The sequence below is a fragment of the Chiroxiphia lanceolata genome, chromosome 27 (assembly GCF_009829145.1).
Source record: "Chiroxiphia lanceolata isolate bChiLan1 chromosome 27, bChiLan1.pri, whole genome shotgun sequence".
Lineage (NCBI taxonomy): Eukaryota > Metazoa > Chordata > Aves > Passeriformes > Pipridae > Chiroxiphia > Chiroxiphia lanceolata.
The window spans coordinates 4,002,921-4,028,725 of NC_045663.1; the positions used below are offsets into that span (position 1 = coordinate 4,002,921).

Below are 25,805 nucleotides of genomic sequence, written 5' to 3' on the forward strand. Positions count from 1 at the left end.
TGGACACAGCTCAGACACAGCTCGGACACATCTTGGACACAGCTCGGACACAGCCTGGACACAGCCTGGACACAGCCCGGACACAGCCTGGACACAGCCCGGACACAGCTCGGACACATCTTGGACACAGCTCGGACACAGCCTGGACACAGCCTGGACACAGCCTGGACACAGCCTGGACACAGCTCAGACACAGCTCGGACACAGCTCGGACACAGCTCGGACACAGCTTGGACACAGCTGGGATACGGCTCAGACACAGCCCAGACACAGCCTGGACACAGCCCGGACACAGCTCGGACACATCTTGGACACAGCTCGGACACAGCCTGGACACAGCTCAGACACAGCTCGGACACAGCTCGGACACAGCTCGGACACAGCTTGGACACAGCTGGGATACGGCTCAGACACAGGTTGGACACAGCCTGGACACAGTCCGGACACAGCCTGGACATAGCCCGGACACAGCCTGGACACAACTCGGACACAGCTGGGATACGGCTCAGACACATCCAGAGCCTGCCATGGCCTCGCCAGGGCTCGGGCAAGAGCCTGGGCTGGCAGACACGTCCAGTATCTCCCACCAGCCTGGAGTGAGGGGCTGGGCCAGAGGGCCACGGGCAGGCTCAGGTCGGGCAACTGCCGGGGGCAGCACCAGGAGCCTCTGCGGGGCGGCATCTCAGGGAGCATCAGGATCACTCTGTACAGCCCCACACACGCCCTCTGGTCTGTCCAAGGGTCAAAGGACTCTTCGCTTCATTCAAACAACATCACCTTGCTTGGCCCACACCCAGGAGGCTTCTGTGCACTGCCAGAGAAACTGCCCAGAAATGACTAAAAGTCCTGGGTTTTGTCCAGCTTTGAAACCTTCAGCTGGGGCTCCTGGGGCAGGTCAGGGAAGCTGCCCCGGGCAGCCCTGCCAGCTCTCAGGGGTCAGCTGGGCTCTGCAGGCTCGGCCCCCCCAGTAACAACACAACAGCCCAAAGTTTGTCTCACTTTTATTTACATAATTGCACAGCCCGTTTCCCCATGACACTGGAACGTGGTGGGTCAGACACTGATTTCCCACATCCACAAGCTGAACATCTCCTCTAGGAAGGAGGAAAAGATTTAAAGAGTGGCTGTTGGGTTTGCAGGGGGACATGCAACAACTCCAATTATTGGCAACGACAATAAAGTCAAGGAAGCTGAGTGCAGCCATGGCTGCCCTACAGCACAGGGCCGGGCCCCCACTGCCCCAGCCAGGGGCTTCTGGCTTTCACAGTTGCATATTAGGATCAACAGTGGGTCTCCTAACTGGAACACTGGCTCCATTAAGTCCTTACCTGGGGAACGTGGTGTGGGAGTGCACATCCCTTGTCACTGGCCAGAACTCGGTGCACTGCAAGGCCAAGCTCCTGGGAGGCAGCCAGGGATGAAAAGGTGAAACCACTCCCCTATTTTTCTCCACTGAGAATGTCCTGGTGACAAAGGGGTTGTTGGAAAGGGCCTGAAGAAAGGGGTACCCAGGACAAGGCACAGGGCAGTGGTGCAGTGCCCGCTGCCATGGAAGGGTGTGAGGAGCGGGGAGCAACTGGGTGGGAACAGGATGGGACTGGAGCAGGGACTGGGACTGGAGCTGGGCTGCAGCAGCCCCTCCTCCAGGAGCACCGGGGCCAGAGTCATCCCTGCATGACTGGGAAAAGGGAAGGTGCCCATGGGTATGTGGCAGAAGGGAAGGGACAGAGAGGCTGCTGAAAGATGTGCCGGGGTATCCCTGAGTTGCACGAGAACCCTGGCACAGAAGATGGAGGAGAAGAGCCAACAGAACCCAGGACCCAGGGCTGGAGTGATCCTCTTGGGACAGACAGGACACTGTAGCCCCTGCTACTCATGCCACCAGAAACTTCCAGCCCAGGGTCATGGGACACATAAGGAAAAGCATCCTGCTTTGCAGCTAGAAAGGAGGAGGAGGAGGAGGAAGGACATGGGGTGCTTTGAATCCAAGAAACGACAGGTCTCGGTCCAGCAGGGCATTGGACTGATCCACTTGGGTTCAGCAAAGGGGCAGAGGGACACAGTGTGTCACACACATCACCATCCACACATGGGCACCTTGGAGCCTGCCTCCTCCCTGCTCTCTGCCCTCACCATCACGGGAGCAGAGCCCAGGCTCCAGCTGAGCACACACCTCTGGAGCACCGGGCAGGGCAGCGGCACCGCCGGCGTCCTCACAGCCTGTGCCACACGGGAGGCTCAGGGAAGCTCAGCACCAGGCACGGGCACCACATGGCAGGGTGGGAGGGTGGCAGAGAGGCAAGGACCAAAGCCAAACCAGCGAGACCCTGGGCAGACAGGGCACTCTGAGACAGAGGGTTTCGACAGCTGGATGTGCTGGAAATGCAGGTGAAAAAAAGGAAAGAAGGAGGAGGAGGAACACCAGCCCCACAAAAGAAGGGACCCAAACCTGTTCTCTGGGAACCAGCGAACTGGGAGGGTTTCACTAGAGGACACAACAGGCAGGCAGCGCTGTCAGGGATGAACTCAATCCCAGCAGCTCCTCTGGAATGTGCAAATAAAGCGCAGAGACAGCCAAGAGCACCTGCGTCCTGCCAGCGCCGCAGGGCATGGCCTGTCCCCTAAGGTACGTGTGGAACTGATGCTACGGGAGGTCCAGCCTCAGGATGGTGAAAGGACATCAGCAAACAGAAACTTCAACCTTCTGGGGTCAGGAAAGCTCCTTTCTCGATCGTTTAAAACCAAAAGGCAATGGTGGGTTTAGCTAATACAAGCCATGACTCTCCACCCTTGGATCCTCCATCTACCTTTGCCAGACATACCAAGAGCTGAGTGCATCCGAGTCCTGGGGGTGAGCCAGGATAGGCAAGGAAAGCATCTTGTGAGATCACATCTGCACTGGAAAAGATCTCTCTTTTTGAAACTTATATCTCAAAATTACAGTACTTTACAATACAAAATGTCTCCATTCAGTATCACGTCATTTTACTCCTTCTGGGATTATAATAATTATTAAAAACACTCAACTTTCTAGAAAGGACAGAACACCATGAAAGAGACCAAAGAGTAACAGGAAGGCTGCTGCAGTATTATCAAAACCAATTTAGTGCAAAGGAGAAGGGGCCTTTCAAGAACGGATGATGAGAAGTGTTCTTTATATGCTCATTTGGAGAAAAGGCATTGATTTAACCTCTGAATGAGATCAGGCTGCCAGCTTCTATCCTGAAGCTTAGAACATCTACACAAAAGGACTGAAACACAATATGCATGGCCATTAAAAAATAATATTATATATAGATATATATATAGAGAGAGAGAGGGAGATATTTTCCACGTATGGTATTTAGTTATGGGAAAATGTCCCTGCAGAGAGGCATTTTCTGCCACTGGGCTCTTTTGGGCCATTTCACACACAGACGTTGATTATTTGTCTGTTTGTCAAAGTCTGAAGCAGGTGCTGACCACAGAGTCCCCTTGTGTGGGATGATTGTTTCCTGGTGCCCCCAGAGTTGCCCTGGGCACATGAGGACACACAGCCCTGGGCTGGCCCCAGTTGGTGGCCGTGGGACGGCTCAGACAGTCGTCTCATCCGCGGTTTTCTTCATGAGCTTGGCGGAGAGGAGGGAGTGGGGCACGGGGTGAGGGCTCCTCGAGGCTGGGATCATCAGGCGGACTTTCTGGTTGGTCCTTCGCCACTCCGAGTACAGCTGGCAGTGGTAGCGGAACGAAACCTGGCGGGCGAGAACGCAGCGTCTGTCACCGACCCCTGTCCCTTGGGTGGTGAGATGCCCTGACCCCTCTGCCTCCGTGTGTCCCTTATCTCAAGGCAAGGGACACAGCCCTGACCCCGACACGGTTTGGGGCACTCCACGGCCCCAAGCCTCTGATGGGGAATCAGCCCCTTCCTGCTGAGAACAGGCTGAGCGTGGCACAGCCAGAGGGGCTCTCTGGGCAGCACTGGCACGGCAGGACGGGGTTTGCTCAGCTGGGTTTGGGTCCACGCTGGTGAAACGCGGCGGGGAGGAGCCACAACTCGCCCCCTCACCCAGCCCCAGGCTGCAGGGAGCACCCTGAGTGGCCAAAACAAGCATCTGAATCCAACCAGCCTCCTCCCATCTCACAGAGCCCAGTGAACCTCCTTCACCCTTCCCAAAAACCTTCTCTCTTCTGTCTCAACAACAGGACAGCAACTGGACTCATTTTCCTGTCAACACCATGGCCTGGGAGACTTGTCCCCCAGGAGGGAGAAAGGGCAGGATGCAAAGGCTGGAGGGACCCGGAGCAGCCCGGCAGAGGCAGGAGCTGGCCCTGCAGTTTCGGAACAGCCCTGCGAGGGGAGCTTCAAGCTCAGCTTAAACACCGAATCCAGTCAGCCACTCATCCAAATCAGGCTTTCATACTCGGTTAAATTACAGGAAGCATTTAGCTGGCAAGTAGGAAATACCAGGAAGCACATCTGACACGGAAAAGTCAGTATTCCAATTACTTCTATTCAGGTCTGAGGTAACTGAGCTGCTTGATCTGTGCCCTCCCCTCGTTCCAGCTGCAGAGGTGCTGTGGCAGTGAGGTTGTTTGCTGCCAAACACATCTCCCAGTCTTCAGAGACAGCATGGGAATGGGGAGCTAATGGTGGAAACCTCAAGGAAGGCTCCTGCTCCACAGGAGGGAGCTGCAGCCTTGGCCACAGCCTCTCCCACAGCCCTCCCACCCATTACAGCCATCTCCCCCCATCCACATTTCTGCCTCTTGTGCTGCACAGCCTGGGGTAGAATGTGGTAAATGTGAATAAAGGAGCTTCTCTTAAAGTCCTTCTCTGCTCAAGGAAATGTGAAGCACTGCAGAACTAGAGACATTTTAGTCAGGACTCATTATTTTAAACACACAAAAAAACTCCACGAAAAAAATCCCAAACCAAACATTTTTCCATTTCCCCAACATTTCCAGCTTCTCCAGATCAGTTGTGGGAAGAGAAGACAGAAACACTTCCTCTTAAGGGTTCTAGTTTTACCTTGGCTTTCTACAAAAAGAAGCCTCATGCAGGAACTTGCAGCATGGAGACTTTCCTCCATGGCTTCAGCTTTGCCCCCAGAAACTCTCTCTGCAGCCCCCCCAGAGCAGGGGCTGCTGCAGCACCAGCTCAGCCTGCCCTGGCTCCCCAGTCTGTGGAGGAGAGGAATGTCCTGCCAGAGGGGAAGGGGTTACTCTGAGAAACTGTAGCATGAGATGGCAGGGAAATGTGCTGGGGCATTTCTACTGCCCACAGAACTGCCAGCTTTTTGGGGTCCCACTCTTCCTCCTGCAGCAACTGCACCCCTTCCCTTCCCCAAATGGTGCTTCCCAGCAAGCAGCTGGAAAAGGGCAGCGACAGGGCATGAGCACACACAGGGCTTGGAACAGGAGAGCCAAAACGAAGATCCAAACCCAGAAATCCAGCCAGCAACAGAATGCAAAAAAAGGGAATGGGAAACAGAGGGAATTCCCCAGCCTGGGAGCCCCTGGAGAGCAGCCCCGGGCCCTGGGGAGGGGCTGGGCAGGAGCTGCCCCAGCCCTGCTGGGCTCTGCTGGCAGCACTGACAGGTACCACAGCAAACCCACATCTGCTGTCCTGCTCTCCTCAACTCCCTGCAAGCTCCTGGCCCCCTAATTCAGCACATCCAGGGATGCCAAGAGAGGCCTCTGCAGGGAGCTCTTTCCCAGCATGAATCAGTTCAACCCCCAGACAGGGTCGAGTGCAGGTTCCCAGGAATCCCCAGTGCCCCCCAGGCAGCAGCAGTGGGCCAGGGCAGGCTGGCTACCCAGCCTTGGCCTGGGGCTCAACTCCAAAACCCAGCATGAGAGAAGCCAGAGGCTTCCCCAGGGCCAGAGTGTTCCTTGCACACACCTTCTGTCTTACCAACACCTTGAAAGGGTTGTGTAGAAATTTGTTTAGTTGTGGGCCAGACACCCCCAAGGTCAGTCTGCACCCCCCCTGGGCATGGCCTGTGTGTGCTGGGCAGCACAGAGGGACATGATGGCAGATTATTTAGGGGCCAAACACATTCCAGATTTTACTTTTCCCCTGAACTACCCAGGTACCAAGTTTGTGTTTCTTCCCAAAAATAAGAGCAGACACCACAGATGGGCCACTGCCTGCCCCAGCCCCAGCCCCTCCCACCCAGCCCCAGCTCCAGCCCCACTCAGGCACATCTGTGCCAGGTACATGACACCCCAGGAACACGGCTCCCTTGCCAGTCTGGAAAGCAGGTGGTCAGGAAGTGGTTTCTCATCCTCAGCAACAGCTCGAGCAGCTGCCACGGGAAGACAATTCAACGGCCATTCAAGAGGAAGAGCCCAAGGTTTCCTCCCGTGGGGAGGCAGAGCTGGAGGGCTGCGAGCCAGCGCTGCCAGGTCCTGCTGGAGCAGGAGCAGGGCCCCGGCAGCCGGCACTTACCAGCGTCCAGAGGACGTAGATTGTGAAAAGTGCAATAGTGAGTGCTATGAGTCCGATGGCCTCCAGGCGGCTGTTGAACTGCAGGTGGTCCTGGGCCCCGCGCAGGCACAGCCAGCCCGAGATCGCCGCCAGCGGGGTGATGAACAGGAAACACACCATGTCACAGAACAGGGTCCTCTTCTCATTGCGGGGCCCGGGGTCCTTCAGCCACTGCGGGGAGGGCGGGAGAAGGGCGTCAGTCAGCACACGGCAGGAGAGCGGAACCGCGGGGCCGTGCCGGGAAACTCTCATCTGTGCTGGGCACTCTGGGGGCACCTGGTACGGGTGCTTAACTCACATAAACCTTCTCAAAAACAGACCTAGAGAGTGACAAGCATGTTTTTAACAAACAGCAAGAGACAGGGAAGACACAACTGAAGAATGTGTGCAGGGGAAGGCAGTAGTGGATACGGGAGCTCCTGGGCTCTTCACTGGAGCAGGGAGGAGCAGGCAGGGGGAGGTGGGTTCAGTAAAGCTGAGCTTATGAGATTTGGCTGGTCCTGGGCTGTGTTTCAACAGAAAAAGGTCCATGACTGACTCCACACCCTTATGGTGTAAGGGCTATGGGAACCAGGGGCACGGGGGTCTGAGGCCAGGCCAAGCCATAAGGGCAGCTCTCCCAAATCTTTCTCTTGGGTTCCTTGGGAGAATTGTGGCATTTTAGAGTTTCACTGGCAATCATCAAACATTCACTTCTTCTAGGAATCCCAATTTGCTTCTAGCCTGGGTTCATTGTAGATACTCGACTTCAACAACAGCAATTGTTCTATTTTCCTGGGATTACGTTATTTTCAGCCTTTCCTTTCCTTTTTTTTAGAATAGCAAGCTGCTGTGGTTCCTACTGATACCAAATTGTCACAGCACAGCTTTACTGGGATCTGTGTGTGCTGGGCTGCCAGATCCTTCCTTCTTCCCTGCATGAGGATGACTACCTCATTAGGGGTTTTCTTTGATTTTTTTTTTTAATAAAAATGGGAGAAACATTACTGAAAAGGCACAGTGAGAGCAGGGAAGGGACTATCAGCATAGATTGGAGTGGGGTCCTCGCTTTGGAACAGACAGCTTGGGAAGCGATCCATCGGAGAACTCTGCACACAAAGCTCCTTTCCTGCAGGGAAACCACCACTGAAGCAGCAACACAGAAGGGGTGGTGGCAGGTATGCCAGGAATGGGGGAGACCTCAGCACAGGTAACCTGAGGATGGTGCTGGCCAGAGACACACAGAGAACATGGGCCCAGAGGGGAGCAGGGGAGGGGGCACAGGGAAGTGCAGATTTAACTCCAGCAGGGATGTTCAGAGAGACAGAGCAGAGGGGGAAGGATGGGAGGAGAAGCACAATGGGGGAGATGGCAAACCCAGGCAAGGAGCAGGGAGGTGGCTGGGCTGGTCAGAGCCATGGTAGCAGCACGTTCTGCAGCACCTGGGACAGGACACCGAGCTGGACCCGAGCAGAGGAGAGGATGCTGCAGTGACAGGAATGAGCCTGGCCAGGAATGTCACCTGGGAGGACTGATAAGCATGATATTTTGGAGATGTCACCTGAGGCATCTGAATGCTCCTGTGGTAACAAACAATAAACTGGCATTGATTTTAAAGCCATTCTGAGCACAATGCCATGGTCAGATAGCCAGAAGGAAATGTCTTAGAATCATAGAATCATTAACCTTGGAAAAGACCTCCAAGATCATCAAGTCCAACCATCAACCCAGCACCACCATCATGTTCACCACTAACCCATGTCCCCAGGTGCCACATCCACATGTTTTCTGAGCACTTCCAGGGATGGTGACTCCACCACTGTCCTGGCAGCCACTTCCAATACCTGACAACCCTTTCAGTGAAGACGTTTTTCCTAATATCCAATTTAAACCTGCCCCACCCCCCTAGTCCAACTTGAGGCCTTTTCCTTTCATTCTGTCACTTGTTACCTGGGAGCAGAGCTCCACTCTGGCTCCACTCTTTTGTCAGGGCGTTCTGGAGAGTGAGAAGGTCCTCTCTGAGCCCCCTTTCCTCCAGGCTGAGCCCCCCCAGCTCCCCCAGCTGCTCCTGGTGCTCCAGACCCTTCCCCAGCTCCGTTCCCTTCTCTGGACACACTTCAGCCCCTCAGTGTCTTTCTTATTGTGAGGGGCCAAAAACTGACCCCAGGATTTGAAGTGGGGCCTCAGCAGTGCCAGCAAAGGAGGACAGTCACAGGCCTGGTCCTGCTGGCCACACTACTGCTGGTACAAGCCAAGTGCCACTGATGGTCTTGGGCACACCTGCCTCCTGTCTAGCCATCGTCAAAAGCAGCACTCCCAGGTCTCTCTCCACCAGAGAGCTTTTAGAGCAGGCAGAACTGTGGTTTGGACAGGAGCTGGGAGAAGGGACACAGACCTGCAGGTCCCCCTCTCATGGCTCTGCAGAGGAGATTAGTGTGACAAGCTGTGTGGGGATGATAAGGACACACAGCCTGAGCAGCCCTGAGCAGAGAGGGGGGACAGCAGCTCATGGCACGTCCTTGGCAGCCCCAGCAGCTGAACCTGGCCACGTGCCCAGCTCTCCCCACTCCAACCAAGACAGAGCTGCCCAGTGACCCAGCACTGGGGGAACACCAAATCACCCTGACTGGACAAATGTCCCTCCAGCAGCAAGCCCAGAGCACCTCATCCCCTGGAATAGGACATCTGGGGGCACTTTTGACCCTTGTACAGTAAGAAGCTCAGGGACTGAAGGCAGATAGGTATTTTACTGCATCTTAATTCTATTTATATTCCTTGTGACCCTTGAAACTCCTTCCTCCTCCCCAAGATGGGAACCAAATATGTAAAGGCAGGAAGCAAATTAATTTCCCTTTCTAGTAGTTGATTTACTTTGCCAATATGCACTGACCGAATAAAAAAAAAAAAAAAAAGAACACAATAAGCCACCCTAAGGGCACAAAGTTTCTGGCACAGCAGCACATTAGTGAACACAGGACTTCAAATAAAGCTTGCAAACAATCCATAAAGTGGTCAGGCAGATTAAACAATTTTTGTAGGGAAAACTATCGAGTAAACATGGGAAAGCAACAAAAGCACAACTTGGTCTTCTTCCAGCAGTTTCCACGCTGCAATCATGTCTGAGACTGAAGGGAAAGAGGCAGAGCTGGCTGCTTGCTGCCCACCTGGGCTACAAGCTGGGTTCCATTCTCTCTACTTGTGTGACTAGAAGTTATTCTGAGTTCAACTGTATTTCTTTGTCCTCTAGCATGATCCTGAGGCTTTCCCAGATGGTGGGATCAGCAGGGTTGTGTAAGGGAGCTCATTTCTGGGAGCCACAGCAGGGCTATGTGATGATGGGAAGCTGACCTGTGGGTGCTGCAGTGCCCATGAACCTTGGGTGAGCCCAGGGATGGGAGGCAGAAAAAGGCACCAGGACATAATCAGCTCCTCTGGAAGACAAGAGCAGAGCTCAAAGCATATCAGAGCAGCCTCCTAGCCAGTCCATCTCAGCACCTGCATGTCTTGGGGCAGGGCTGCATTCTGCCCCTTGGGACCACTGGGAATGGATGGAGGAGGGACCCTCCCAGCAGCACTCAGCACCTTGCAGTCTTTCTGGGGGGTTATAAAAGGGTGTTTTCAAAATTAGCTTCCATTGATTTCTACAGCTGACTTACCTCCTGTGGCTAAATGTCCACAGCCATGAGCTGTCAGCCCCTGCCTCACAACCACACTGCCTGCAGCACTCCTGTGCCCCGTGGGACCACAGGGAACAGGAGTCTCCAGCCAGCACGTGCTCAGGTCTCTCCCAGCCTTGCTCTGGTGGGCACCAGTCAGGACCAGCATGATCTGCCAACCTCACCAGCTGACCCTGCCACAGAGTCCCCCAGTGCTTCACAGGGAAGGTATGATGTCAGCCACAGCAACACACGAGAATTTGGATGCATTACAAAACATCCCACGTCCTTTCTGCCCACCAAACAGTTACCCTGTGGCTGCTCAGGTGCCTGTTGATTTTCCTTCTGCTGCTGAGCTGGTGCCTGGCTATACAGGCCAGAAAAAAACAAATGACCTTGACTCACAGCAGCACTATTAGCCCTGTCCTTGCCCTGAGAAACCTGCTGAGCCAAAAAATACAGCTTCAGACGAGAGACTGTCACATCCCTTCTCTAGGCCTGCACCAAACCTCCTTGCAGGCCACCAAGCTCCACAGGCAGTCCCAGCAGGATGGTCCTATTTCCTTTACCAAGATGGGAAGGAATGTTTTCTGACAGAGTACCCAGAGTTCAGCAAGCCAAAATGCAGAAATGCCTCCAGCCCTGCAAGCAGGGCAGTTAAATGCTGCAGAGCAAAGTGCCCCTCCTCATCCCCCTGTCCCCAGCCACCGGCCATGGATGCTCTGCAAACCTCCACAAGCCAAATCTCTCCTTGTACAGGCATGAAAACTTTCCCAATGCCCCCAGCCAGCCCCAGCTGCTGGGAAGCACAGGGCACAAGGACAGCAAGAGCTGCAGGAGCACTAGAAGTGGTGGACAGGAGAGGAATCTACCCAAGCAGCACCACAGGTCACTGGGACACTTTCCTACAGAGCAGCAGGTGCTTCCATGGTCGGTGTCACCAGGGGAAATGTCACACCACGACCTGTGCAAACACAGGAGCACAGCACTGCACCCACTGGTCCTCTGGATCATCACAGCACAGACAGGGCTGGACAAAGTGGTGAAGATGGACAGGCAAGGAAGACACTAGTGCTGGTAAGTGCCAAGAGCAGGTGGATGAAGTATTTCCCATTTTGGCCCCAAAGAGGCCACTGCAGTTTGCAGAGCAGTGCCAAGAGGATCTTGTGCTGGATCTGAGAGGAGCATCTCCAGACAGCAAACACAAGCAAAGAGAGAAAGGAAAAGATTAGAGGACTGGGAGTCAGCTGGAACCAAGAGGGATTTGTTTTTCCCTCCAGGGGTCTAACAGAGGCTTGCACTGAGCAAGGAGAGAGCTGGGCTGGGGAAGGGCAGAGGAGCACAGATGGGACAGCAAGTGCAGTTGAGTCCAGCACAAGAGTTCGAGGAAAGCAAAGGGAAAAGTCTGTCTGTGAGGAAGATAAGGCTGGAGGAAGGGTGGGGGAGAGCTTACATCACAGCTCAGTTCTCTGAACTGGAGGGGGGGCAGCGAGAGCTGCACTGGGCACTGTGCCCGAGCCAGAACTTCTTTCCCTAACCACATAAACAGGAGTAACATCACAAATCCTGCCTGCAGACCTCCCTTTGCATGCACTGGGGATGTTCCCACAGCACCTCCCACATCCACAGAGGTGCAGGAGACTCAGGAGATGGAGCAGGACTGCATGTGGCAGACCCATGGGAGGTGTCCCCTACTCCAGAGTGACCCACACAGCCAAGCAAACACCTCAGAGGATTTAAAACACATTTTGTTGCAGGTGACATTGTGTTTGGAAGTTGTACTTTCCTTAAGAGACAAAAAAAAAAAAATCCACTACATAAAATATCCAGTTTAAATGAAACAAAAGTATTGGCAATCACTGAAAAGGAAGCATCTTTAATCCAAATTGCACAATAAACCCAAAGGAAAACAGTAGGAGCAAAAAACTGTCAGGCTTCTGCACAGCACAGCTGCACCCTTGGAAAGAGGAGCTGTTTTGAGGAGGCAAAGGGACATGCAGGGATCACTAAAGCTGCCATTTTTAAATAAAGCTGTTAACACACACATTGCTGGGAAACACCAGCACTGAAGACATGGAAGCAGAATTTTCTTGGAATTCCATCACAAGACTTGCTTGCAAGGACAGAAATATGGGAACAAACGGTGTGGTTGGACTCCTCCAGTAATGACTGGTTCACCAGAGAAATGCTTTTTTAGAATTAGTGAGTTGTCTTAAATGAGTTTTGCTTTAGCAAAGGTATTAAACACTGAGAGAAGCATTATGAACAAGTGCTGCATTACACTCATTAGCTTTCACCACCAGGATATGTTGACTTCCAACATCCCAGCAGTTTTGGCAAAGCCAGAGCCTTGGCCCTTGGCAGCAGCAGTTCGTGCCCACTCTCAGAGCAGAGACCTGTAACCCCTTGGTTCCTCTCCCTGGTATTTACACAATGTGTGGACAAAAATACATCCTTCCTCTGGAATATGGACTGACCTTTGCTGGGACTAAACAACTGCTGTCTGAGCTGCCAGCCTGGGACATTCCTGCAGGGGCCTGGGCTGCTCAGGACCCAACCACCCCACCCCAGAACTGTGCCCAGATGATGGGCAGTGATGGCCAACAGAGATGGGAAACCAAAGCTGGCTCACAGCATGGGCAGATGGCCCCAGACAGGAGCCTCTGGGCTGTGGAAGTGGTGTTTCTCTTCAGCCCACAGAGAAACACTCAGAGGGGACAAAATTAACAACAGGTTAAAGCTTTAAACACTTTATAAGTGGTTAATGAACTGAAGAGAGAAATGAGAGGGTTTTGCTACAGCAGAACACACAAAACAAGGCAGCCATGGACAGGAAATATTTTTGCTGGTAATCTGGGAAAGTGAAAACAGGCAGGACTGGGCTCAGGTGCCCCAGTACAGACTGAGCCACATGCCCACCTCCCCCTGTGGGCAACGGGCTACAGCCAGGGAGAAGGCCAGGAGCTGTGCAGAAGGGCTGGTGGCTGTAGGAACAGTCACAGTGTCACCCTTGGTAATGCTGTCTGGAAATACACAATGCATCAAACATAGTCCCAAGCACCTCCATCCATGTAGCTCTGCCTGAAATCCCAGAGGACAAAGTGTCTTCAGTGGGGAGAGCACTTTGTAAGAGAAAACACGTTTGTGATGGATTTTGCCACAGACCAAAGAGAAGAGTTTATATGGAAGGGAGAACACTAAAAGAGGGGGTGGGTGAATATTTTGACTCCTACACAAGCTGCCTGTAACAGCACTTATCCTGGTTCTCCCAGTGCCAGGAGGAGGCAGGATCCTCCAGACAAGTTGTCACATCCTAACTTAGGTTTTCTAAGAAGACAAGAATTAAATGATCACAAGAGGTGTTTCCTTCTCTCCCTACAGGACCCTAAAGAACAGGGTTTGGCTGAGACGAATTTAAGGCATGAAACATTAGGGCAAATAAACCCAACCCTGCCTAGAGAACTGTGTGCCCACCTGTAGCCTGGGAGAAAGAGCTGTCCAAGCTGCAGCAATCTTTTACATCCAAAGACCTGTGCTCCTCCTTCTACCATGGTCTGGACAGCAAATGTTCCTGGAAGAGGAGCAGTAACCAGGCATTTTCTGTGCTTGATGTTATTAGAACAAAGAGGAAACTGCCTGCTCCAGGAAAGCTGTGTGTGCTGCAACTTACAGTTTGGACACTTAACCTAAGTATTGACTGATGAAGTCTTCCAGGGAACACAGAAAGTATCTTGCACTTTTTGACTGTGCCAGCCCTGCTGGCTGGAGTGTCACGGAGTCAGATCCCTTCCCTGTAAACATATGGATGCACATTAAACCAACATCCATGTAGGAAAATCAAGTACTGGAAATCCATCCCTCTCCAAGGCTTGGCCATCTTGTTCTCTGCTGGGGACCTGCTCCTTTCTCAAGAGCCCCAGTCCACAACCCTCTTGTGCTGGAGACCACTTCAGAGCTGAGCAGAAGCCCTCTGTCCTCTCACAGCACAGGCAGCATCCTGCTCCTCTGGCTACAGACTCTCCACCCAGAGCTGCAGGTCAACTCTCCAACCACCTGCAGGGGTCCAAAACGTGCCCCTGAAAAGCACTCAGCCCATCGATCTCACAACCCAACAGTTTACAAAAGCATTTCATGGTTTTGGTTTTTTTTTTAGTTTTTAAACAGCTTTTTAGTTAAAAAATAACTGAAATAGGCTGAACTGCAGGAGATATTTCCCCCACACCCATGGGCCAGCCTGTGGCTGCCAGAGCTGGCTCTGGGCTCAGACAAGTACCCCACTCCTGGTTCAGAGGTCAGGCACACTGGCAGCCAACACTGTTACTATTTTTACATTGAGCAAACCACAACATAAATAAATGGCTGCTTAAAGAAAATAAAATTACGATTCTATTAAGAAATTATCTTTAATCCATGCTGGACAAGGTTGACACCTTCCCCCCCTTAAGGAGGCTGCAAAATTAAATTAATGTTTGTGAAGTGCTTGGATGTCACAGCAATAAGTAGCTCAGAGAAGCCCGTGGGAAATGAATAGTTTGGTCTTGGTGAGCAGGGACACAAGAGCACACAGTGGGATAAACAAAGTTAGCTAGTGAGCATCTCCCACCCATGCACTGTTCCTGGAAAACACAGCCTGTGACCATGAAGAGCACACTGTAGTGCAGATATACCAGAGGCCTGAAGTAAAAACTAAGGCAATTTTGGTCATGGCGTTTCCTGACTTCCAAGAAATCAGGAAGCTCACACAGAAGCTTGACCATGGAGCTTCCCCCCAGCTCTCACCAAAACATCTCTGCCAGTCCTCAGTCAGCCTCAGCCCCTCTCCTTCTGAAGGCTCCTCAAAGGCACAGGGACAGAGCCAGTTCTCCATGGGGCTGATGGTCCCTTCCCAGGATCAGCTCTGCTGACCAGTGACCGCTGCAGCCACTACAAGCAGCTCTAACTCTCCCCAGACTGGGAATGCAGGACAGGGCAGAGCAAACAGCAAGAGCTGCTTTCTCCTGTGAGGCCCAACACCAGCAGGTCACCGAGTTCTCTTGTGGCCAGGTGACAGCAAAAGAGAGCTAGGATGCTTGGACAGTCTGTCACACCTGGGACAAACCCTTTCATCAACACCACTGCCATAAAGCATGCTCCTGCATCGTTCCCAGTCCAAGTCTCCATCCCATTTATCCTCTGCTCCTAACTTCTACTCTGACTTCCCAGCTTTACTTGGTGAGCAGCGGATTTTTATCAGCACACTCACCATGAGCATCACTTCCTCCAAAGTTTCAAAACACTCCCCACCCCTCCCCACAACCGAGGGGCAGAGAACTTCCCAGATAAGGCAGCTGAGGGAACCGTGACATTTTTAAATGACTAAGCAGTGTCCTTCCTCGGCCCTCTTCTCAGAAACAGATGAACGACTCGGGGATGACACTTCCCAAAAGTATTTGGTGAAGAGCTGCAGCCCTGTCTGGTGTGGGGATGAGATTGCACCAGACTGCAGGCAGGATATTAATGGAAAGCATCAGCCAGCTGGCCAAGGGGTTATCAGCTCCTTCCCAAGGGCGCTGCACCAAGGGCAGAGCCGCCCCTGCCAGCGGGAGCTTCCCAAAGCAGTCACACTGTCCACTGACCTCTCAGGGAACAAAGCCCCACAAACCTCATGGGGTGAAGCACACTCACTGTCACTGCCTCTGACCAGCACAGATTGCAGCGGTGCAGGAGCTCGGAGTGGCTGCAATAACTCCCAAGGAAAATGAGAAACCAAACTCCAGGACATTTCCCCCACACTCCAGGGAAGGAGCAGAGGTTTTATAGCATGGTGGAAGTAATGCAACAAAACCAGGCAGCCTTTCCAGCCAGGTGAGCCATTCTGATCTAGCAGGAGCCCTCTAGCCAGGCACACAGTGCCTGTGCTGTTGTGCAGCAGGTTATAGGCTGCTTGTCAAGCCAGGGAAAACCTTACTGGTGGCAAGGGAACTGCTCTGGGGCTGCATGATGATGGTGAGCTGCATGTTGGGCTCTGCTCTGTGGGAGGGATCACTCTCACCAGCTCCCTGGCAACTTTTCATCAGGGACTTACCAGGCTCCAAGCTCAGAAGGCACTGATGGCACTTTAGGGAAGCTGTTCCCCTGGCAGACACCACAACAGGGCAGATCATTCCCTTCACTGTGCTCACACACAGTCCCCAAACACCAGAAGTAACAAATCACTCATATCCCAAAGCCTTTGCCAGCTGGCAGTAATGGCTCGAGGGGTCTGTTCCTCTCTGAAAACACAGTGGAAGTTCTCCTGTGTTTGAGGGTCATTAAAAGCTGCCCACCCATCACCTCTCAGCACTCACAGGCTCCTTGCTGGTTACCACACCCCTACAGGCTCCAGTCCAGAGGGACTTTTCACAAATTTCAACGGCAATTAAAATTTGATTGTCCTGGGCTGCCCACTTGTCCACCCTGGAGTACAGACAAGTCAGTGCACAGAGGAGCCATGACTTCCCTGTCCCACTCTCCCAGCAAGCTCCTCATACCTGCTGGAGGCAGACACTGGTGTCACAGGAGAAACTCCTCCAATACACACTGGCTGTTGAGCTGGTATTCAAGTGTGCAGTTTTCTAAGCCTATACTTGTTACAAGGTGCTACAGCATCTGTGAGCGATGGCTAAAGGCACTCCCACGTGTTTGTTTCTGGGCAGGAATATTTTACCAGCTCCTAAGCCAAAACATCTGAGACTTGCACTCATAACTTGGCCCGTGGAAGCCCCAGCAAGTTCACTGTCCCTGGGCTTGCCTGCAGCATGTCCTCAAAGCCAAGACACAGCCCTTCCCAAATGTTTTAAAACAGTGTTTTGCAACCTCTGAAACCATTTGAGAGACATTGGTCAAAGAGCCATTTTATATGTTTCAGCAGCTGGGAGAGAAGCAGTAACACCCTGACAGCAGTAACCACCAAGGTAATGCTCTTACAAATTGCTTTGCTGGATACATGGCTTGGGTTAGCACTGCAGGCTAAAGCCTTCTCCTGTCTGGGGCTGTCAAGTCAATGACAGTCAGCTGTAAGTTAAACAATCACTAAAACTTAACATCAGTTTTGCAAACTGAAGCTTGAATGCTCCCCCAGTTGGGCTTTTTTGTTGTGGGCTTTTTTCCCCTCCAAGGCTCACTGGGAGGAGATGGGAGGGTGAGGAGAGCTGGGGACAGTTAGAAGAAGGAGGGGACAGGTGTTGTTTCCAGAGGGAGGTGGGAAGAGAAAGGAAGTAACATCGAGAATGTGAATGGAAACAGAGACAGGAAAAGCAGATTAGAATTCCAGTTCTGACTGAGTTTTGATCTAACTGATGGAGCAAGGGGAAAGAGAGAGTGGGCAAGAGCAGTCACTACTACAAACCTGAATTAACCCCTGCCCCACCACACACACTTTGGTGGCAGTCCCCAACAAACCTCCAACAGCTGACAAGTAGCAGAAGCCTGTTGTTAAGAATCAGCTCCCAGACCTCCCACTCTTCCCATTGCTGATGGCTGCAGGACTGGGGGGCTCCCAAAACTGATAACTGTAAATGCCCAGCTGCAGACTGATGCTTCTCTGAGGTCTCACACTGTGTTTAAGGAACACCCCAGACAAGCCAGCAGCACACTGAGACAGAGAGAGCCTGCCTGCAGGCCCACAGACACTGAAGGGAACTGAACAGGGTGCAAGGGCTGCAGGACCTTGCTTTGATCTTCCAGGTGCCACCAACACCCTCCTACATGGTCCTGCAGCACTGCCTGGAACAGGAGCCATAAAACAGCATCTGCTCACCTGCCAACACAGCTCACACAATTTCAGACACATTAAAGCTTCTTCTGAAACAAACCTTACAGCCATTTGTACATCAACTCACTGGTTAACTTCTTCCTCTCTGGGGATGTACACTTGAACTGAGATCAGACAACAGCCTGGTCCAAGCTGCCTTTGTTCCCCATATGTAAAGGCCTTCATTACAGGCAGCTGCTACAACCTTTGGGGGTCAAAGGAAGTCTGAAAGGTGAGCACACCTAAACAGGGGAATGATGAGGGCCTTGTGATTAAAAAAAAACAAAAACAAAAACCTACCAGCCAGAGCCTGGATTGTACATTCCAACTCTGGAAGGCTGATGGACCCATCAGGATCCTGGTTTCCCTACAGTCAGTGCAAGGAGGAACATAAGGACCAGCTGAACCACGTCCTGCTTTCTCCTTCAACAGGGAGGAGCACAGAGCAGCAGGAAGGAGCAAGGCCCAAAGGCTTTGAAGCACACACCAATATTAGCCAAGGGAAGACAAGTATTTACAAAGAGTATCAGCAATCACCACATCTCACTTTTCAGAACAGAACATGACAAGGAAGGCACATGCAAGAGAGCTGCGCTAATGCAACACTGTGACATAAGATTAAAACCAGGAGGGGAAAAAAGAATATTTATGAGTCAGTCGTGTGGTGACATCGGCATTTCGATGCTCAGACATTAAAGCACAGCCACAAGCACCGTGCTTGTGCAGCTCTGCACCCTGCCAGCATGGGGAGGTCACGGGCAAGAGCTGCTCCAAACATCACTACTGCACATTTGCAACTACATCTCTTGGTCTGATAAGACTTCATCTCTCCAAATGATTATTCATTGTGAGTGCTAAAGTATTGAGAGGAGGAGGAGACAGCAGGAACTACAAGGACAGTAGGGCAATCAGTCATTTTCTCTCAAATGATATGGAAATAAAAGTGAAGCAGGAAGAAAGTGGTACCTCTGTCAAAGGTCTTGGTCTTCTCTCTACAACAAATTCTGTGTGGCAGAGCTCACAGTAACTTGTGTTGGAGGAGGATAACCATTTTTCCAGGCAGCTCTTGTGCACGGTGCCCAGTGTTCCTGTGCAGTCACATGGGGAAAGCAGTCCCTCCCCATTTCCACCTTCATGACAGATTCGACAGATGGGACCATCACTGAAGAGGCAGAACAAGAGACAAACAGAATGAAATCATGGTCAGAGCAGGCAGAACGACACAGCTGTAGTGTCTGGTCCCACCAAGCCCCGGAAAGGCACATGCACAGCAAGCAGCATGTGGCAGAGCATGCCAGGAGCCTGCTGCAGCAAGAAACCAGTCTCAGGGGAGCATGGAGGTGCCCAGGACATTTTAGGTCAGTTAAATCAGGAAGCCCTGTTGATGAGCACCACAACACCCAAGAAAGCTGGCACATCAGCCTGGCCAGCTCTGCTGGCACAGAATCCACTGCAGCACACACGTCCCACAGCCTCCAGCTCTGCTCCCAGTGGGCAGGGGCTGACACCAGACCCAACACCAAGCCTGAAGCACTGATACAAAACCAGAAGACCACAGCAAAGCCAGATGATCCACAGTAGCCACAGCCACCTGCAGCCACTCCAGAGTCTGGCAATCAGAGCCACATTTATGAGATCACCTACCCACTCTTGGCCCATCTCTGCTCTGCACCCTGGGCTGACAGGAACTGGGTAAGGAACAGCACTATCTAAAGACCCAACTACACTGACCCTGGAAGCTCAGCTCTCCAAGGACACAACATATTTCACAGCAGGCAGCCACTCAAACTAATCTCTCAGCATACAAACCCTCTGCCCATCACAGCACAGGAACTGCCCGGCATCCCATGGGCACCTCTCCAGAGATCACCAACCACTCAGCCTCCCAGTGGCTGCAGAAATGCCTTGGTGCTTCAGCAACAACCCTTTCTCACCCCTCCTTGGCCACAAGTTTCAAACAAATATCTTTGATCTGCTCTCTTGGGAACTCAGAGAACCAGAGATGCTTATCAAGAGAAGTATCAAACGCATTCAGAGACACTTGCAACCTTCCCTGCAGGAGGCCTGTGCTGCTCATGGCACTGGAACCACCCATCAGTTCCCAAGATGTTCCTCACACCTTCAACTGGCACCACTGACTGTGGACAATTAGTGCTACACCTTCCACTACACCAGGTTGCTTAAAAGTCCCAGCCAACAAGGCCTGGAACACCAACAGGGATGGGGCACCCCAAGGCACAGGTTTCTCAGCAGCCTTGTGCCACCTCTGCCAGCCCTGTGATGAAGATGTTTTGGGCTCCCCAGGAAGCCTCAAATGGCTCTAGACACCAAAGTTCTCTGTTCTCAGCAGTTCAGTACAACTCTTTACCCACCACTGATATCATTTAGGAAGAAAATGTTCCCTGGACCGTGGGAACCAAGCACTCACTGGTATCTCACTTTCCAACCAGCCATTTCTTTCACACAACTGTTCTCTTACACCAGTTATCCACCCAGATTTGGGGGTGGGAGAGGCTGAGAAAGGAACATCTTTATTTCTTGAAATCCAGGTGAACAATATCAGCTATCACCTTTTTCCATGTATAGCTGCCAGAACAAAAGCCACACTGAGCTCATCTCACAGTTCACGCTCCACTATTCTGACTTCAAAAGCCCCCACCTGACTGCAGAAGTTTGTGGGATTGCTACACAACAGTAAGAGCAAGCACTTAGCAATCTTCAAAAGCAGCAGGGCTACTTCCATTAGTTTGCACAGAAAGCAAGAGTGAGACATGGAAGCACAGTTCAAGGAAAAGGAGCACACTGGGGGAAAAGGTTGGTGGGACATGAAGGAAAGGGAAGAGCCAGCAAGGAAGTGCACATCAGCTCACTAAGGGAAAAGCAAGACTCCTGTCTTGGTGCACCACAGGACATCTCTACCACTTTTAATGTTTAGCAGGTTTCAACCCAGTTGGACCTTTACTTAGAGCTGTGAAGCAATGTACACCCATGGTACCATCCCCTTCTCTGTTAAACATCACTGGTGAACCACCAACCATGTTCTCTCCTCCTTTTCACATGCCTTTTATTTAGGGCACTTCCTCAGCCAGGACAATCCCTGCAACAGGAGTCTGGGGAGGTGATGGGAACTCCATCCTCGGAGATCCTGGAAACTGCATCGGAAAAGGCTCTGAGCATTCTTTCTCTGAAAGGAGCCTGGACCAGATGTCCTACGGAATTGCCTTCCAATTTGAATTATTTGATGACTCTGTAACATTTATTGCCATAAAATGCTGTACCAGAACCACCAAAGTGCAGCCTGCACACAGAGCCTTAGTGACAGGGACAAGACAACCCCTCGGAGCCTCCAGTGCTCTCACGCATCTGTTATTTCCTAAGAAAAGCATCTGTAAGATATTTCATCTGTTCTGTTCCTGTTTGAGAAGTTTCGTATTTCCAGCACAATAATATAACCAATAAACAATCCAGAACGAAAAAATTTGCTGACAGTGGTGTGAAAAAAAAACTCTTATCACACTTCATTTTCCTTCCTTCCTATCCGGAGGGGGTGGGGGCCCCGTCACACTCCCACACGATGCACTCTCAGACAGTTTTCCAGCAGGCTGTAGAGACCATATCACTAATCCAACATTCCAGTGTAGCCACAGTGCTCCCAGCTTCTCTGTGCTAAGTGCTGGTGACAAGGAAGGGACTGAAACCCACTATCACCAAAAGGAACAAACTGATCTCCACACAGACACATCAGGAATCCTGTTGGGGCCTTTTAACCTGTGTTCCCAGGCAGTTTTCCCACACAAGCATTACACCTCCACAAGTTTAAGGGTTTAAACACCTTCTCGCACAGCCTGTCTGCTGCCAGAGAGCAAGCCCAGTTCCCCTCACACTTGGCCTGCTCCAGGTTTGCTGGATGCAGCAGTTATGTTTGCCTCCACTCTCATCCAGCTTCCCTGCAGTCACCACTTTCACACCTCATCAACATCTGGCCAAATTAATTGAAAAAAATAACAGCTGTTCAGACAGCTGAATGTGACAGTCCTCACTAGCTGGACTGAACAATACTGCCAAGTGTCCTCTGCTCTGGAAGCTGCTCAAAATACATGACAAAAAGTCACATCAGGAGGCGTCTGAACAGTGAAGCTGCCACATGTTCCCTGTAGCAACAGCTGGACGCTGCAGTTCCTGCAACACAAACACCCTCCTGTCCCTGGGGCTGTAGCTCAACACCACACCTTCACTCCGTGGACTTTCCTGGAGCAGGGGCTGTGCTCCACTTCCAGCCTTTCAGTCTTCTCCATGAACAACCACACTGCCCTGCGAGCATGGCACCACCTTCACTGCTGTCCTGTGAGGACATGGCAGTGGCACACAGCGAGAGGCCACTCGTGCCACCCCCACCCAGAGCAGCCACAGCTCTGGGGCTTCAAAGAACACACAACTCCCAGTCCACCAGCACTCGGGGCCGCGTGAGCTCCGCAGGGAGCACAGGCCAGGGAAGCATCCGGCTCACTCAGTGTTAGCCCCCTCAACAAACTCCTCCACAAAACAAGACTTTGCTGCCTCCCTCTACCCCTAGAGCCACCAAAAGAGGGGAAGAGCCCAGCCATGGCCACGCCAAGCCCCGTCCCTGCAGCAGCCTCACCTCTGGGCGCCCAGCGCCTTGATGACGGTGGAGAGGAGCCGCCCGTCCTTGGCGGTGACCTGGGTGATGTACTGAGGGCGCCCGATGTCCGAGTCCTCCACCGACTTGGAGAGGGCAGCGCTGCCCGGGCAGTCGCACAGGGACCCGGGGAGGTGGCAGCAGTCGCCCGTCGTCATGGCAGCTCCGGGCCCCTCTGTCCCGGGACCGGCACCGGGGAGACCTGCGGGAACGGCACCACGGTCAGAGCCAGCACCCTGCAGAGCCCAGCCCCTCACCACCCTCCTCGGGCTGGCAGCACCCTGGGGCCCCCACGGCCACGGGGCTTGGGAGCCTTCTGTCCCCTTTAATAGGCTTTGTGAGGCTGCCTTACCATAAAATTAAGACTCCAAATGTTCTACTTACATAACTTAACGATCAGAATTGCAAATTTACCTTTCTTGGAGAGAATTCCTGGCACCCACCCTTCAACCTGAGGAAGCCTTTCAAACCAAATGTGCCAACGCAGAGATGGGGAAGGCAACCAGAAGCCCCATGAGCCTATGCTGTTCTGGCTAGAGCTGTCCTGAAAACTTATATTCATGCTCTCTGTGAAAGCAGCAAAGTTTCACCCGAACAGGCACCTGAACCCATTTGCGTGGCTCGGTTCAGAGAGGCCCTTCTCAGCTGCATTCAGGAGCTTTCTGAGCACTTGAAAGTCCGCCCAAGCCCAAAGGGCTCCCCCACCCCATCTTTGATTTTCCTTTTTTTAGATTTCTTTACAGAAATGCACACATTTCCACGTTCCCTGCAGTCCGTCCCAACAATGAACGTGTGGGCCTGAGCCTCCCAAAAGCACTGAAAGTGCTCCCCGGGCTCTCTGGGAAGGAAGGGCAGCAGGCCAGCTTGTCCCCTTTCCCTTTCAACTGCTCAGACCCATCACGACTTTTACAAGAGCCACATGCAAACAGCAAAGCACATCAGTGTGTTCTCGGCACTTCTGTGATGTACCCAGCAAAGAGAACGCACGGATCAAACAGCAAGTGCAAGAATCAGGAAGAAGGTGCAGAGAAAAGCCCAACACAGCAAACCAGGAGCTGGCTGTGACGAGCCACATGTGGACAGGAGAGCTCTCTGCCTTTGAGGCAAGGCAGCAGCTCGCCCAAGCTGCCAGCAACAGCAGAGTCCCTCCCTGGCAGGGGATACCTCACCCCCAAAGACAAGAACGCTCTGCAGATTCAGAAAAGTCCTATTTTCTCCAATTGTCTTTAGCCTGGTCCCTGAGAGGCAGCTGTGCAGAAATAAAGGGCTGGGGTTACAGTGAGTCAGAAGCTGAACACAAGCCAACAACACTGTACTGCTGGTAAAACCAAAATCCCTGTGTCTGTAAACAGGACTGCCTTATGTAAGGCACGCACAGTAATCCCTGAGCGCCAGCACTGCTGGGATCAGAGCTGGAATGCTGTCTCATCCTGGTGGCTGGATTTCAAGAAAGAAATAAATCCACAAAAGAAGTTTGAATGAAACTAATGAAAAGGATAAAAGGTCTGCGGGGGGGGGGGGAAGCCTGAAATAAAATAACTCCAACTCCAAAGAAGAAATATGAAAAGAATTAAGTTTGTTAAATTCAGGAGGGGGGGGAATCTGCAGTCTCTGTCTCCTGGAAGTAGGAGCAGGCAAACAAACCTTCACCATCCCATCCAAGGAAAGGGTCTTTTGTTTAGAGATGTCTGTGCACAACAGGAGTCAAACGTTCCCATGAAACTACAGTTTTGTCAGGTTTAACTAAGCCAAAATCAAACTAAAATAGCTAAAGAAAATAAGGGCTTCTTCCTGGTTGGAGGCTTGGCCACACTACAGAAGAAGAAAACAAAAAGCCAATACAAGAATGTGACCCCTGCAGCCCTGAACACACTGACTTGGGTAAGCACAAGGGTTTTTTCCCATCTTGGAAATCAAGAAACTCTCACACAACCAAGGGCTTCATCTGTCAGGATGGCTTCCTTCATGTACACATGTTCAAGAGGGAGAGAGCCCTTCAGTGGTGTCTCAGCACCAGATGCCAACTTTGGTAGCATCCCCTTATTTTACAGAATATTTTCTAATTTCTAATAGAAGACTTTCTAATCTCTTTATTAAAGCTGCTCTTGATAACTATCTGTAATCCTTCCTCTGCACCTGAACAGGAATAAGCTTGAGCTTGTGGGCAAGTCAATCCCCATCCAAACAAATGTGAATCTTTTCATCAACTTAAAAATTAACTTCACACATTCAGCCTCTCTCTCCACCTGTGCAAAGAGCACACAGGGTTAGAGCCACTTTTCTTATTGCTCTCCTCTTTAAAAAAAAGGCTACAAACACTCCAGCTTTAAGGAGCAAAAACCAAGATGACAAATGCTGTTGGAATGACTTAAGTCAGCTGCTCTACAAGTTAAGGAGTTATTTCAGTTTTAACAACCTCTTACTGACTCAGGCATGAAAGGATATATGTTTTTAATAAAAAGGTCTGTTCCATTTGTTCGGCCAAAACGTTGTTTATTTCTAAGTCCAGAGGAAAAAGGGCCATTTTGTGTATTGGAATAAAACTGCCCTCACTGCCTGTGTCCTGGGAGTATTTACACTGAGGCTCTTTGTGCTCCACATCTGACAGACTCAGGCAGCCCCATGGCCTTGCCCTGGCAGCCCTGCTCAGGCTGGAAGGGAATGGCCACCCTGCCTTTCTTCAGCAAACACACAGGTTTCTGTTACAGGTTATTTGGTGTTTCCTCGTTGGGGTTCATCCCAGGGTAGGACCTGAAGTCACTGCTCTAATACCTGATTCACACCACTCAGTGAATCCAAAGGAAAAGCAGCAGGATTTTCATGGATACAGTTACAGAAGAAGTAACTGAAATCCAGAGATGACATCTGCAGTGCACTCTGGTTCTGGTTCCATCCCCAGCAGAACAGGAACCACAGTGTACAGCCAAGCCAGTCCCCAGCCTGGCTCCCTGAAGGATCAGCTCATCAACACACAGCCTTCCCTCACAGCTGTCAGCAGCTCATCCAACCCAAACCCAATGTTCACAGAATCATTCAGGCTGGAAGAGCCCTCTCAGATCACCAATCCAACTGTTCCCCCAGCACTGCCAAGGCCACCACTAACCCGTGTCCCCAGGTGCCACATCCACACATCTTTGAAATCCCTCAAGAGATGGCAACTCCACCACTGCCCTGGGCAGCCTGTGCCAGTGCCTGACCACCCTTTCTATGAAGAAATTTTTTTAACCTAAACCTCCCCAGCAGAGCTTGAGATCATTTCCTCTCATCCTCTCA

At 51.9% G+C, this 25,805-nt stretch overlaps 1 protein-coding gene across 3 annotated transcripts in view; it reads right to left on the reverse strand.

Moving 5' to 3' along the window:
- Positions 1-988: 988 nt before the first annotated feature.
- The window catches only part of MARCHF2 (membrane associated ring-CH-type finger 2), a 33,975-nt gene continuing 9,158 nt past the window's right edge, over positions 989-25,805 (reverse strand). For all 3 annotated transcript variants that reach the window (XM_032712359.1, XM_032712358.1, XM_032712357.1), the window contains 4 exons: positions 22,515-22,734; positions 18,842-19,037; positions 6,431-6,640; positions 989-3,731 (listed from right to left, as the gene is read on the reverse strand). In XM_032712359.1, the coding sequence (XP_032568250.1) occupies positions 3,573-3,731; positions 6,431-6,640; positions 18,842-19,037; positions 22,515-22,690 (741 nt within the window). In that variant the 5' untranslated portion in view covers positions 22,691-22,734 and the 3' untranslated portion in view covers positions 989-3,572. The remainder of the gene's footprint in view (positions 3,732-6,430; positions 6,641-18,841; positions 19,038-22,514; positions 22,735-25,805) is intronic.